Here is a 13,828-nt window from a genome sequence, read left to right as displayed (position 1 = left end):
GGAATCTACATATACATCTATCATGAAAACTTATAGACTAAGTAAATATGTATTAATTATGTACCGGGGTATTAGCGATTGCCATCAATACAGTATCGACACTGAAAAATTGAAAAGGCATTCCAAAGTGTCAAAAAATAATTTACCAGTTGCGGTAGCTATTCAGATTATCGGGAAGGATCTCAATTATGAATTGAAAAATGAGCTATTACTTTTATAATCTATCTAAAACATTCTTTGTTAAATTAAATGAAAAAAATTATGCACAAAATGTGTTATTAAAAATGTTTACCGTTCCTACATGAGTTTCGAGATTCCACGATTTAATTTTACTTCTCTATTCTAACGAGATCCATGGGTAATTACAAAATAGAGAATTGTTAGCACCAAAGTATGATCAACGAACAGTTATTGGATTCATGAAAATAAACATATGTAATTCCATTTAGCAGACGTGAATGTGCTTTATTTCGATTGTGGAAAACAATAATTATAATCATTTTCATGTTCACGTACGCATATATAAACTATATATGTCTTTTATCGGGACGTGTGGGCAGCCGCTTATATTTCATAAGCAAAAAGCGAAGGAACATTCAACCAGACAGACTTTAGCATAATTCATTCTCATATGAACGTCTGATAATCAGCATAGTGTAACGTAAAATAATTACATTATCAACGATTATTGAAATTAATTAAACACATTTTAAATATTTCATCAAAATTCTTCGCAAGGAGCAAGAAGTGACATGAAAATAAATTGATTCTATTATTACTTTATTAGACTAAAAAGATTTTTCTCTTCATGCGTATATTAAGAATAAATATACAACCGAGCAAATTACATTTACTTGTTTCCGGATTTCACGGAATTTAGAAAGTGGAGAAATACACTTCTGCAATTAGCAAACGTTCATCATCAATATTGTTAATTCAAAGAACATCAAACTTGAAACTTACATAAACATAATGTGTTCAATGAATCGCATGTAAATGTAAATAACCATGGCGGCAGTAATGTGCCGTTCATCCCTTTAAACCGTAATATTACGTGTAAGTAAGTACATCTGCTTGTGTGTAAGCGAAATCGTCCCTCCATAGGAAAATTTGCTTTCTGAACGACAGTTAATCAAAATCCCTTCAGATAATAAATTTGTACATAGATAATATTATTTACAGACGTTTCTTACGCTTCTCGATTCTCTTTCGAAGAGAACCTCTGCACGTAAGAATATTTTGCCAACAGTTCGTGCGTTTCGGATTATGCGACACAGCTAAGTTTCTCTTTTGCAGGAGCCAAAATCTGTTCAATGGCGTAGGTATCATACAAATATGATCGTGGGAATTAGAGTGACACGCAGAGAATGAACTGAGAAGATCAGTTATCCACGAATTCCTGCGTTTCCTAAGCATTTTCCTGGGACGCGAGAAAATTGGCACCACCCTCATTCCCAAGAACTCAGTAACTCGATTGACTAGAATCGCAATTGTAATTAGTAGTAAACCAAACTCCAGATGTTCATACGTATTTATTATACGAATACAGTGAATCTGATGTGTAAAGAACCAGAAAATATAGACTTCGTTGGATTGAACGAGTCTTAATATAGTAGAACCCCCTATGACGTCATTAATTAATCGTCGAAAGATAACTATGAAAGTGAGATTCTCCATAAGAAACTGATACAAGCAGAGGACCAATCTGACCAATTAACTGCGTTTGACGAGTATACGCGTCTTAAAGCTTGAAATGATACTAATTGCTTCAACGATAAATTGCTTCTCTATTTCTATAGGTAAACATGTAATTCTCCTTTGTTTTGCTTTGGTTTTTCATTAAAATATATTATATTATATATACTTTTTGATTTTATCACGCGCAGAACGAGAGATTTTTCAAACTAAATTCCACAGTTGAATATAAGTTGGACCAGTGTCCAAAATGAGAATTTCACACGAAATTTGTAAACGTGAAACCCTGAACATTTTAATCGCGTCATAGCGGGTTCTACTGTATATCAGTTTTCGCGAATGAATCTATCAAAATATGAATCGGTGCAAACATCTGTAGTCTGACGATGATTTACAATGCTCAAACATATCGTCACGAAATAGTTTGTTTCCAGTGAAATGGCGAGCACAGATCATTTCACCGTGTAGACATTACAGTATCGATCACTACAAATCTCGCTAGACTCAAAAACGTGGATGTTAAACATACTGTATAATCGTGTTAAAGTTTCATTACAAAATATCTTCTTCGGAGAACGATGTTTCGCAGGCTTCCCTTACGGGAGGAATAAATTCCCTCCGGTCACGTGTAGATATGAGTCTGACTAGAATCGTAAATATAGATTATATCAAGACATCTTGATAGCTCGGTGCGAAATACTTCGATTTTATTGACTCTCCTCCAAGAGCAAATAATAACTGTCTTAACCGTATGGGCATTGTACTATAGACGATCATGGTGTCAGGATTAACTAAACTTTCAAGTACAATCGGTAGTTGCTTCGATCCTGTTAAGGTCTCAAAGCTGCTTCCCTTGAACAGAATTTCTTCGTTTAACTCATTCGCTATCAGCATTTCTTTCAATAACAGTCTTCGAGGTTACAGTGTTTTATTAAATTAAACGTATCGTCTTTGCAAAATACAAATAATAATTAGAAACAGAATCTCCTCGATTTCTTGCACATTCTATCAGTAGTGTAATATAAAATGTCGAGTTTTGCGGGAAAAAAGAAATCTTATTTGATGTTCTAAACGACGTTTAAACGAAAGTATGCTCTATTCGATTCGATATGCTTCTGCAAGCGTGTTTTCGATGAATATATTCCTCTTTTGAAAAATTCTGAATGTTTAGAATTAATGAATTAAGACATTGTTATAAATTGTTTCAAGTTCACCATGCGGCTCATTTCGCAAAGAAATATCATTGAAAATTTTGTAAATCCATTCTGCAGTGTTCTTTTATTCATAGTATTGTTCTCAAATGCTATGTTTGTATTTCGAGCAGTTTTCGCAGTGGTATTTCCAAGTTTGAACAAGTTTTTTTTACAAGAAACAGTTATTATGTACAATTCGGAAAATATTTTTTGCTAAAAGTTACCCTGATAATCTTCTATGAAAAACAAAGGAATAACAACAGGAGTACAATCATTTACGAGTAAGAAAAATCCGACATTTCATATTACACGGCCTAATATCATGCGTTACGATACTTACGAATGAAAACACAGGTAAATTGTAATTTACCCTTCTTTGCACGAAACGTGAAACATTGTTCGTCGCGAATACGCGACGCTGTTAGCGAAGGTGTTAAATAAATGGTCTACTTCTTCGTATGAAATCAGTTTCATCGTTGAAACGAAATTTCACGAATCGCACGAATGAAACGAATTCAATGGACGTTTCTCTAGATCCGATCATTCAAAATTAAATGCACTTCATCAAGAAACTGTGTTCGCAGATTTTATCGGGATAAAAATATTCACTGTCTCGGTATCAAATCTAGTTCTATGATAATTATCTTCCTTGAGAAACGTGGCAATGTATTCTCGTGAAAGTACATTTCCCTTTGAAATCATTGGGATGAAACCGTCCCGCTCCCCCAAAAGTGCAAATTACCGAAGTTTCGAGGTTGCGTGCTGTGTTCGTAATTCGAGCAACGAGATTCCGGCTGCATCTTGTACCGCCGAAATTGTTCCCCAACTCGGGACATTATACGAAGGACAGGAATATTAATTATTCGGTAATTTTCTTAAAATCTATATCGCGTCGTAGAAAATGGCGTCGGTATCAAATACTAGAGGAAGATTCTACGTATTTCAAGACCTTTAAGATATGGCAATTAGACTGCGTATGTTTATGTAATTATAAACGATTCATTTTTCCATAGAAATTCGTAGCAATTAGAGATTAAATAAATTTATATATTCTTAACACTGGAACTACCGCGCCCGACAAAATGGCGGGTGCCAACTGTTTCATCCAACGATTATTGGTATTTCTAAAGTGTTAAATATCTCAAGTGATTTTAGAGACGAACAGTTTCACTTGAATGCTACATCGAGAATACGAAGGAACCGAAAGAAACCTATTATTATAATTTTTATAATTGACTATGATTTATAACGATTAATTCTTATGTGGACTACACATTAACCTCTTGCCCTATGATTTATATCTTAATTATGATCAGTACAGTTATTTCATCGTTAATAATCGATTAGAAAAAGAACAATTTCTTATGCTAATTCTATGTCTACACTCGTCAAGGGATTAATTGTATTACAGGCTCGGTAGTTGTAGTGTTAAGATTCAAATGAAATAAAAATTTCATTTAACTATGTCGAGTTTCTTACTGTACTGAGGTCTAATTGTTATGCTGGTTATAAGTGCATAAACATCTGCAGCCTATTTACGAACCGTTGATTCAATCGAGTCGCGATTACATAAGTGATTCTCGTACAACACAGCAGTTAATTCCTAATAAACTTATTTAGCGTAGGAGTTGAACTACTGTATTTTAGTTATACATTCCCATGGAGTGTTCTCGAGTTATTTTTAACTTTCACACGCAGTTGCACCCTGCTTGACCCGGAACGGAACGTTTGTTGGGGATTAGATTCGGTATACCTGCCTTTAACGCATTCTGACTTATACAAGCAACATTAATCATGATAATATTAGATCTACCGGAAAATTCTGTCCGATTTTCAATGAAAAGAAAATACATTTTCAATTCATTTCTTAATATTTACCGAATAATATTATTTCCATCGCTAATGACCTTTTTACCAACGTGAAAGTAATTTGTGCCGTTTCTGTAGAATGATCGAACTTTCCTGTAGACCTAATAATTATTGTAACAATTGTGATAATAGATGATACTACAAGAACAGGAACAATTATTTATACTGAGTTACTCGTCACTTAAAAATGTATACAATGTATTCATTATCTTTTTATTTAATTCTGTATAAGTTCGAAGTTGCCATTTTTTTTAAATGGACGTAGTTTTGTTCAGTGTGAGGCTAGATTCAAGCAAATATTCTCTTTAGAAGTTTATTCCGAAAGGGAACAGTCACAGATGCGTCGACAGAGAAAAATAACCGAAATCTTTTGATTGATATTGAATGGTCCCGATCGATAGTATCTTAAATTTCGACAATCTGATGTAGAAAAATAGAATTTCTTCTTAGTCGGGGGATTTTTAAGTATTTCCTTCATTTTTGATGATTCGTAGCGAATCGATTGGACAGTATGTGATTATCAATTAGTTTAGAGAAATACGACGCTACGATATTGTAAGAGACAGTTGAACCACTTGGGGGAGGTGGAGGGGGGATGGAGAATCTCAGTGCACTCACGTTCTCCATTTCATTAATTACATGAAGAGCTCGGGTGAAAAAATCCTGTTATGAATAATTATACTTTTATGTCTGTAACATCGTTAAACTATATTAATGAAGAACAATATTTAAATGAAATTTAGATGAAATAATTTGACACTCTTTAAAAATACTGCTCAATTCTATTTGAAGTAGAATGAAGTTCAAACTAATGTAAAAAGATCTCTAAGCAGCATTACCATAATTGTCGTTTAATAATTGCCGAATTACAGAAAAAATATAATGATAAAGTATTACGTAAAACTATCGATTCAGGTGCTTGAAATGATTATGGAGTCGTCGACCGCGAGCAGCTGACACGCAGCGCCATAAACACGATGAAAATTGAAACATAATGAAGATGTCTTTTAAAGTCTCTCGTTTAATGAAACTTGTTTGAATATAAATTTAGGTGATTACTAAAAGTCCATAATGCACTGCGATCTAGGAAGATAGAAAGAAAAGAGAAAAGAAGATTGCACTTTTAAAGAGGTGCAAAGTGAAAAGTATAATTCATCGATTAAAGATCTCCAATTAGAAAAGAATTTATAGAACTACACAAGAAAGAATAATAAATACCTTTAAAAAAAAAAATGAATAATGAATTGAATAAAATCAATGAATAACAAATTTTGTTTGAAAATCAGCGAATAATCAAAATGGAGCCAGTGCGCTGACATTCTTGTCCCAAGTTTCTTATCTAATGATCACAAGACGCGCGAAACGTGCGCGAGCAATCAGCCAACATGATTCACGATAGATCCGAAGTAGACGATCGATTTCCTGCTCGGGGCCAGGGTCTTTGAACGGATTGTCTTTTCACGTACAATACGCGAGTAAGTACATGTCTTTTCTTCTGACCGTTGTGCCACCTGGATCACAATATTTTCTTTTTTCCCTTTCTGTCTGGCACATACGAGAGTCTCTGTTCGGCGGAAATGATAAAAATGGAGACACGAATCAACGACCGATGATGGTTGGCTCGTCAGCCATTGCGATCTCCTCTGTCGGTGCTTTGTCCCGCTTCCTCTTCCTCGAGAACAGCATGAAAGCGCATCCTGCCAGCAAGTTGCAGAGGAATACGATCCAAGCCAGGATTAGGGAGTAATCGTACCTCATGATCGCGCCCTTTGGGAACGTCGCATTCACGTATTTGCTCTCGAATTCGATCGAAGATAGGAGCACTTGTATCACTACCATGTTGCATGCGGCTGAAACACGGTTTGAGCTTTCGTTAGTCACGAATAGATTAGTTTCATGGTAATAATATGGTATAGAATTGATGCTACTTAAATCTACATTCTTTAGTTCTTTAGTTCTTTAGTTCTTTAGTTCTTTAGTTCTTTAGTTCTTTAGTTCTTTAGTTCTTTAGTTCTTTAGTTCTTTAGTTCTTTAGTTCTTTAGTTCTTTAGTTCTTTAGTTCTTTAGTTCTTTAGTTCTTTAGTTCTTTAGTTCTTTAGTTCTTTAGTTCTTTAGTTCTTTAGTTCTTTAGTTCTTTAGTTCTTTAGTTCTTTAGTTCTGAACACGTTATATACCATGGGGGCCATCGGTGACCCCCAGCAAATCGAATTACTGTAATTCACTCGATTAAACGACGATTATTTAGAAATATTTCTATATTATAAATAATGCTACCTAATGCGGTGATGTTCAGCTACATGAATGTGCGATAATAGTAACGCAATTCAATCGAATAATTTAATATTGTATTTCTTTCATTTTGTGTATTTTACTCTATGAAATCGTGCGGCGTTCAACATGTTAACTGCTACATTAGCTTTATACTACTACTTTTATTCAGTTTTAATCCTTAGTTCTTGAGCGCTCTACTTTTAATTTTATATTACTATTTTTACGTAGTTCTTTACTTCTCAATTCTTAGGTGTTACATTTACATGAATAAACTGGCTAGCCGTGGCTACGCTGCGCATCGGGAGAGACACGCGTTGGCATTGTTCCGCACATCTATTTTTCACCCTCAATTGAAATTAGATTTTCTCCTAGTCGCTTATTTCTTAAGATAAATTGAAAAATATTCACAAAAATCGACAGGTTTCAGGTGCCATTTTGCCTTTCAGCGTTGTTTAAACATGTTTAAATGATTGTAATATTATTCAAATTTACATCATTATGTTCAAAGAGGTTCACAGAATAATACTGTGTAAGAAAAGTTTCAACAATTTTCACAATTAAGACATGACAAATGTTTAAAATTGAAAAATTGAGTTTTTTTTCAAAATAAATTTTCTTAAGAACTGTGGGTGACAGAAAAACATGGATTGTATATTCAAATTCAGCGTAAGAAATACTATTAAGATCACATATTAAACCATATTAATAACAAGCCAGTCACGAACAGATTATGCAGCTTTTTAGAAATGCGATATAGTCGGTTCGCATGCTCATTCGGCACGCTGAACTTGAATGTCTTCGTTATTTTGTGTAATTTGATCAGAAGGCAATTAATTACCACTAATGAAATGTATCCCACCAGCCAGTCGCTTGAACATGTATCGTGGATTGCGGAAGGTGTAGATCGAGAAACTGAAGCCCATTATCATCACGAACAAGCTGATCAATGCGAATGACACTTGAGTTCTCGAGTAATCTGAAAGTAACGAATGTGTTATAGTAATCTATCTGATAAGTGATTCCTTTCGTGTTGCCATTCTTACATGCGATTTCTAATAGCCTCTTGATTGCAAGACAAGCTTTAATTATTGTTCAATTAAAAATAGAACAAGCACTTATTATATTTACAGTTTTATAGAAAATACAGTTCTATAATTATATAGAAAATTATACAGAACTTATAGTTATATAGAAAGTACCATCATTAATAAGAAAGGATCAACACACGAATAGAATAAAATAAGATCGTGTAAATCTTAATTAAAAATCACAGAATATTTTAAAGAAACTGAAACATACATTTTGATTTTTCAATTAAAACTAGGTCTAATAATATCCACTTTATTAACCCTTTGCTTTAAGATTACTTCGATAACTGCACTCGTTAAAACTACCTTATGATTAATAACTGACAGAAAAAGAATTCTATGTCTGTTTATTTTAAAGCATAACGATTGATGACAAATAATATTTAATCGAGGCTTCAAAGAGCTGAATGACATTTGTATTTATCAAAGTTTCATATCACCACGGGTCCTATACGATATTATAAAGCAAGGGGTTAAAATACAATTGTTAACGTATATTTCTATCATTACTATTTCGTCACTCACTGACAACAGTTCTGTTCAATCCAGGATCCATCTTGATCTGCATGTCAGTCGGGAACATGTCCTGATTCTTGCACTCTCCTGGAAGGCAAGATAGCGAGGAATTTAGCAACGTCCGATCGATCAATCCCATTTCCCCGTGACGCGCGAGTGTGATTTCCGAATCAGCGAAGGTTAAATCCCCGGTTTACAGTGATCACCGCATCCATTTCCCTCGCGGCCTTCATTTACCATTTTCTTATCCAGGTTATCCTCCCCTGCCCGGGTCGCCTCGTTTGCGCCGTTAAGCGGAGCGTTTTAAAAGCAGTTTCAGCGGAAATAACAGTCTGATCGGTATTTATATCCTGGCTAATAACCGTTTCACCGTGATTGAATTTTCTTCAGGCGGAATTCACCTTATCGTGGGAACAGTTTCTTAGTTATGCATGAACCTTTATGTTTTTCCTTCTACCAAAGTTACACGTGTTGTGCGATTTTTGGTAATTGTTAGGTAGTGAGTTAAATAAAATCGGTTGTACAATTATATTATTATAATATAATTATATAATAAATAATGTTTAACATATGTAACTTTTAATATGTTATAATTATATAAGTTCACCAAGTACAAACATTTTGAAAATTTAATTGTGACTTATTGGAAATTCGTGTAATGAATATGGGGCCATTTTCGGTCAATTTGAAAGTTGACTTGTTAGTTTACTATTATATGAAAAGATATTCAATGCATTCGAAAATATTTATGTCAGAATTTAATAAGTTTGAAAATAACTGGAGTAATGATATAGACACACTATGAGGATGTTTCCTTAAATATTCATTTCCACAAAGTAATATTATCTTACATTTAATATTCACTTTTCAGTGGAAGTTATTTCTAATTGATTTGCAATGAAACACTTTTATTACTGAATTATTAATTAATCATTATGTAATATTATTTTATTATTATAAACGTTACTTCACTCTACGATAAAATAACACCCACTGAAACATAAATTAAAATTTACCCACGCGCAATTTCATTCTCCACAAATTGCATTCAACTATTTGCTCTGGAAAAGAGGTGGATACAAAGAACAATAAGGCGTATTACGTTACGAAATTGGCAAAAACTTAAATCGTTGTACAAGCTGCTTCAGGCAGTATCAGAAAGCATGCAAGGTAAGGTAGAGACCAGTTGGAAATAACGTCGACGTTGTTGCACAAAGATCTTCAACAAGAAAGAAAAAAGGGTATTTTTCCGTTACATTTACGTTTTAATCTTTTTTGTTGGACTTTTTTATCCGACTGTCGGACCGACTCGTTTTCTTGAAAAACAATTCGAAGGAGTAGCGGCGAGCAGGTCGCACATCTCGTTAATAAGCTCCTCGACAAAGAGCAGAACACAGTGCCCGGAAAAGGAGGAAAAACATGGCCGGCAGGCAGGAAAACGAATGGCGGAGATATCCCGTGAATTTTCATTTATTCCTGGACTATCGTTTATTTTGTTGAAACACGCTACACGGGGGTACACAATCTTCGGTGCATAAATTAATGTCAACGGACTGTTATCTCTGTGATCCCCGGGAAGACGAGTAAAGACGGGGCTGAGCGAGCCGAGGAGGAGATTTAAACGAGATTGAGTGGAAACTCCTCGATAGACGCAATGGAAATGGCCTTTATTCCGGCTAAGGGAGTAATGAATGAAATCGAAGGGACGCCGAGTGGATTTAAACATAGGATTCTGTGAAATGTCTAATTGAACTTCCGTGAAAATAAGTACCCGCGAGGTAAAAAGAATCGGGGATCGATAAAGCGAAGAGCCAATTTGTGGCTATTAAATCCATTGAGTTTTATTCGAGTTATGCGAAAAGAAATATTAAGTGTATGCTGATGAATGGCTAAATGGTGAATGTAGAAATTTATTAGTAAATATTGATGAAGTTTCTGGAGATTATTAAATGATTCTGTTTGTGTTTGTCGATAATAGAACATATGATAATAGACAGGGAAAGTTATAGATGATTAAAATATTAAATTCATTATTTAAGAAAATAATGTGTCTCTGTGTCATTATATTTCTTTGTTCATATTTTTTAAATGTTGTTTTACGTAGAGTTATTATGCTTTCGCTCGTTTTTTATGAATTCATAAAGGGAAAGGTCACAGGTTACTGCCATGTAATAGCTTCATAACCACAACGCAAACAGTGGATCATCTTATTAAATTCTAAACGCAATTCAGATGTTATGAGTACTAAGTCTAGTTGGTATTTCTAAGAAAATTTACGATCGATTTATCTTAAATTTGTTTGAAAGATGAACATGTTCTATACAAATCTTAATCATATTGTAAGATCCAAATCTACATTGTTCAAGAGACGTAAAATATTATTTGCTTTGTTTAAACGCAATCAACAACGAGATATGTTTATCAGAAATATTATAATGAAGTAATTCTCGTAGAAGTCATTTTTATTAAATTATTAGAATGAAGTGTTTAGATATTAAAATATTATATATTTCAAATTCCAAAAGAAAATTTTTCACATTTTTCTTAAACAGTTTCTCTAAAATTTCCAATATTTATAATTGCAAAAGAAAATTTCTGATACTCTTATAAAATTTCTAATATTTCTAATCACGAGAACAATTTTTAATATTTTTCTAAAACAAATCTTCTGAAATCTGTAATATTTCTAATTACAAAAGAAAATTTCTAATACTCTTATAAAATTTCTAATACTTCTAATTACGAGAACAATTTTTAATATTTTTCTAAAACAATTCTTCTGAAATCTGTAATATTTATAATTGCAAAAGAAAATTTCTAATACTCTCATAAAATTTCTAATACTTCTAATTACGAGAACAATTTTTAATATTTTTCTAAAACAATTCTTCTGAAATCTGTAATATTTCTAATTACAAAAGGAGTCTTAGGTTCAATCGACTTAAAAAAAATCTACCAAATGAAACTACGAGCACCAGAATAATTCAATCGCGAAGAAATATATGGTGGTGATCTGTGAGGATGTTACAGCCGTGTAATTCAATGACTCTGACGCGTGGATGATTAAGTACACCCGCGGAGCCCTATATGCGACGCGTGACGCACGAGGGCAGTACCGCAAACGCGAACTTTGACAGTGTCTGATTGAGCGTACAATGCGAAATCACTGACGTTAATGGCCGTTTTGCATTTATGAATTCGAATTTGTTCATTTCGATGTTACGATTCGCGAGAAGCTACCGTAGAGTTCTTAAAGGCGGATAAAAAGTTTACGCAGATTTAAAGTTTGATTACGGAGACGTAAATTGAAGAACTGCAACTTTATTAAAACACATGCAAACACGAACTTTGTGGGACGTAAAGAAGTAAAAGTTCAGGAGGAAATTTATTACGAGTCTGGGTAACTGTAATTGTATACTAAATATACTATGTAATAAGTTTCTTTCTACACGAAAGTAAATACGATATTTAAAATAATTTTTCTCGATGTTTCATTTTTGCAAAAGTAAGTTTATAGTTTTTTAGATTTTCGAGCTTGATTTTGCCGAACACAGGTGTGAGATGAAGAAAATTTGTTCTTACGAATATTGTAAAGTATTTTTGAGTTCTTCTTTATTTTTATGTGCTGTGGTTTATTCCTTGCATATGAGAATTAATCGTTCGTAAGGATTTATGGTGCGTGACAGTGAAATAAATCTGCTGACAATAGAGTTTCTGAAACGCAACGTTTCTCCAATGGATTGAACCAAGTTGTAACCAGATGTACGATAAATCAAAGTCCGCTGCAGAGAGCAGTGTACGGCTTTAATCCGAAGTAAACGATGTAAGTGGGTAAACGAAGGGAAACGACGTGTATAATTAATCATTTCTGTTATGAAGTGAAGTAGGGAAGTGTATATACAGGTTGTTTATGAAGTTATAGTACAAATAGGAAGTTAAGAGCATGGAATAACATTTTCTAATGAGAGACTTCATTTTAAAGACAATCGGCTTTGAAAGTTTATGCAACGCATTGATATTTACGAAAAATTCAAGTGATATAAATGTTCAAGAAAGATTCATTGGAAGACGAAGTGTCACATGACATGTTATTCTGTATTTTCTAGTTAGTTCTGTACGTGCAATAATTTTCTTCTCTCTTATACTAAGATTTTTAGAAAATATAGGAGGGTAATTTTCTGTTAATATAAAATAGAACTTTCTACTATTTTATTTATAATAATTTTATATTAATAACTTCTAAATTTAAAAAATTATTTATAAAAAATTTCTCTGTAAATTGACTGTGACGTGTGTACAATTGATATTAAATCACTTTACACATTTCTCCAACAAAGCATGATCGACAACTGAAAAATATAATGTTTTAATGTTGAATACAATTTATGAATGATGTCTAGAAATTTAAAAACCATTTATTAAGAGATTTCTCCGTAATTCAATCTTCGTATAAATGATATTAAATTATTTCGTGAACAAAGCATGATCAAAGAATAAAATATATAATGGCTTGCTTGGACCAATATCTAGAAATTTTACAAATTATTTCTTAAGAAATTTCTCTGTAATTCAATTGCGAATTAATTTGAATTACTTTATACGCTCGGTCAACAAAGCATGATCGAAGAATGAAAAATATAATGGTTCGCATTGGCGCGAAGTATCCGCAAGCGAGTGCACCGAACCGCATCCCCATTTCTTTCCATTCTTTCCGCAGAAAATTTGTATACAAAAGTGTCATTTGGACAGACCGTGTCTACACTCGAGCCCTCCATTATTTATATGGGTCAACGATCTCGCCTTTCTTGAAACGACGCCACCAGCTTTCTGCCTGAACAGTCCGCGTCCCGTGACACAGCTTTTGTGGGAGCTTTAATTTAAGATCGTTGGAATTCCGGGACATTAATTTGATGAGTATGTGAAACTTCTTAGCGGAACATCTTAAATAGCGTGCAATGCAACGGCTCGTCCGACGCAGCCCTGTCTCATTGTAAATCACCTGTAGCATGTTTAATTATTGGACAAGCATGCAGAGGAACGGCCGAGCCAGCAGGCAAAGCGAAATAGTTGGCGGAGACGCTTACTCCCCGAGTATTTTCATTCAATTCTCGATGCTGCTTTAAACTCGTGATTCCGCCGTGTCACCCGAATTCAAATTACTGTTGATAAATATAAATTGGTTGTTTCATGGAACGT

At 33.7% G+C, this 13,828-nt stretch overlaps 1 protein-coding gene across 4 annotated transcripts in view; it reads right to left on the bottom strand.

The window, feature by feature from the left end:
- Positions 1-439: 439 nt before the first annotated feature.
- Positions 440-13,828, bottom strand: part of LOC116429004 (transmembrane protein 114) — a 49,411-nt gene continuing 36,022 nt past the window's right edge. For all 4 annotated transcript variants that reach the window (XM_031981337.2, XM_031981338.2, XM_076373595.1 and 1 more), the window contains 3 exons: positions 8,642-8,719; positions 7,867-8,004; positions 440-6,607 (listed from right to left, as the gene is read on the bottom strand). In XM_031981337.2, the coding sequence (XP_031837197.1) occupies positions 6,357-6,607; positions 7,867-8,004; positions 8,642-8,719 (467 nt within the window). In that variant the 3' untranslated portion in view covers positions 440-6,356. The remainder of the gene's footprint in view (positions 6,608-7,866; positions 8,005-8,641; positions 8,720-13,828) is intronic.

The sequence above is a fragment of the Nomia melanderi genome, chromosome 14 (assembly GCF_051020985.1).
Source record: "Nomia melanderi isolate GNS246 chromosome 14, iyNomMela1, whole genome shotgun sequence".
Taxonomy (NCBI): domain Eukaryota; kingdom Metazoa; phylum Arthropoda; class Insecta; order Hymenoptera; family Halictidae; genus Nomia; species Nomia melanderi.
The sequence above is the reverse complement of the archived record's forward strand: the minus strand, read 5'-3'. Positions and strand labels throughout refer to the sequence as shown.